The 1,165-nt window shown below is 49.0% G+C and overlaps 1 protein-coding gene across 1 annotated transcript; it reads left to right on the forward strand.

Annotated features, from left to right (window-relative positions):
- Positions 1 to 289: 289 nt before the first annotated feature.
- On the forward strand, positions 290 to 889 carry H6S33_011082 (uncharacterized protein; the record flags this gene model as incomplete). Its single annotated transcript, XM_044842472.1, has 3 exons — positions 290 to 312; positions 372 to 677; positions 736 to 889. The coding sequence occupies 3 exons, from the start codon at positions 290 to 292 to the stop codon at positions 887 to 889; spliced, it is 483 nt and encodes a 160-aa protein (XP_044697012.1).
- Positions 890 to 1,165: the final 276 nt, after the last annotated feature.

The raw sequence follows: 1,165 nt of genomic DNA on the forward strand, positions 1-1,165 counted from the left end.
GGTTCTTTCTTTTATTAGTAAAAAAAAAAATGGAACATGCGAGAATCTCTCGGGCATGTTGCTGCGTAGTGTTCCCCACCTCACATCCGAAACCGTAAAACACGTTCCCAAGCACATTGTTGCGCATATGTGATTCCTTCCCTGAGACCCATCACCAAGCAGAAACATGTGCTAAGGAAAGACAACTACATGTACATGTATCCAAATAATCAACCCGCACGTAAGACAGGTGCTCGTTTCTCACTTGTTCACGCCACCGACCGGTAGGCAGGAAAAAAAGGAGCCTGATATGCCCGCTTTATCTACACCGGAGTATATCCCCTCTGGACCACCGCCCGCAAGCCCTCAAGTCGAATAACCCGAAACACTAGGAGCCGCACGCCGCCCAAACCCCACCTTCACTTCCGAATATCTCGTGCCGGCGAAAGCGGTGATGATACTTTCCACTCCCGGCCCCTCCCGCAGAAGTCTTTACTCACCACAATTTCACCGGAGGTCAGTTCCGCTGAGTTGCGCTCCTCCACCGCGGAAGCATTCTTGATTCCCGCGGCGAGGGAAAGGGTGTTACCAAGGAATCAGCCCAATAGGCTTCGCCTCATGAAAACGCCGCCTTACATCACCGGTACTCGTAGACATCGCATCCGATCAAATAAGGAAATGTATCCTCTGCGCGCGCCGTAAAAGAATTAACTCTCCTCTCATACTCTTCCAAGATCACTGACATCTGCGATTTAGGCAACCCGGAATACTACTCGATGAATCACGGACGCTCTCTTTAGTCTATGCCGTATTACCGAAACGAGTTCGACAGTCCTCACCGCCCGCCGGTTTCGATCACAATGCCCTGGAGACCTCCGGCAATGATTACCAGTTCAATTTGAGTACCTAATCATTGTGCATCCGACTTGAAAACTCCTCCTCTTACAGCAGACGGAAACGAGAGCCGGAGCCAGACATCAGGGTTAGGGCTTTAGGTTATGTCCTACCCTAGCCCGGTAGGAACCGAACTTCGCAACACTGATTAAAAGCGTCGAGGGTGAAAGAAAATCAGCCTTTAGCTATTATTGTAAGACTACTTTTGGCGAAATATATTTATACAATGATTTTAAAGTGAGGAGCCCGAATACTTCCTCCCTTCGGAGATGAATTACAGTACTTGAAGTTC

Source organism: Morchella sextelata (genome assembly GCF_020137385.1).
Source record: "Morchella sextelata strain SCLS chromosome Unknown scls_5, whole genome shotgun sequence".
In the NCBI taxonomy this organism is placed as follows: Eukaryota; Fungi; Ascomycota; class Pezizomycetes; order Pezizales; family Morchellaceae; genus Morchella; species Morchella sextelata.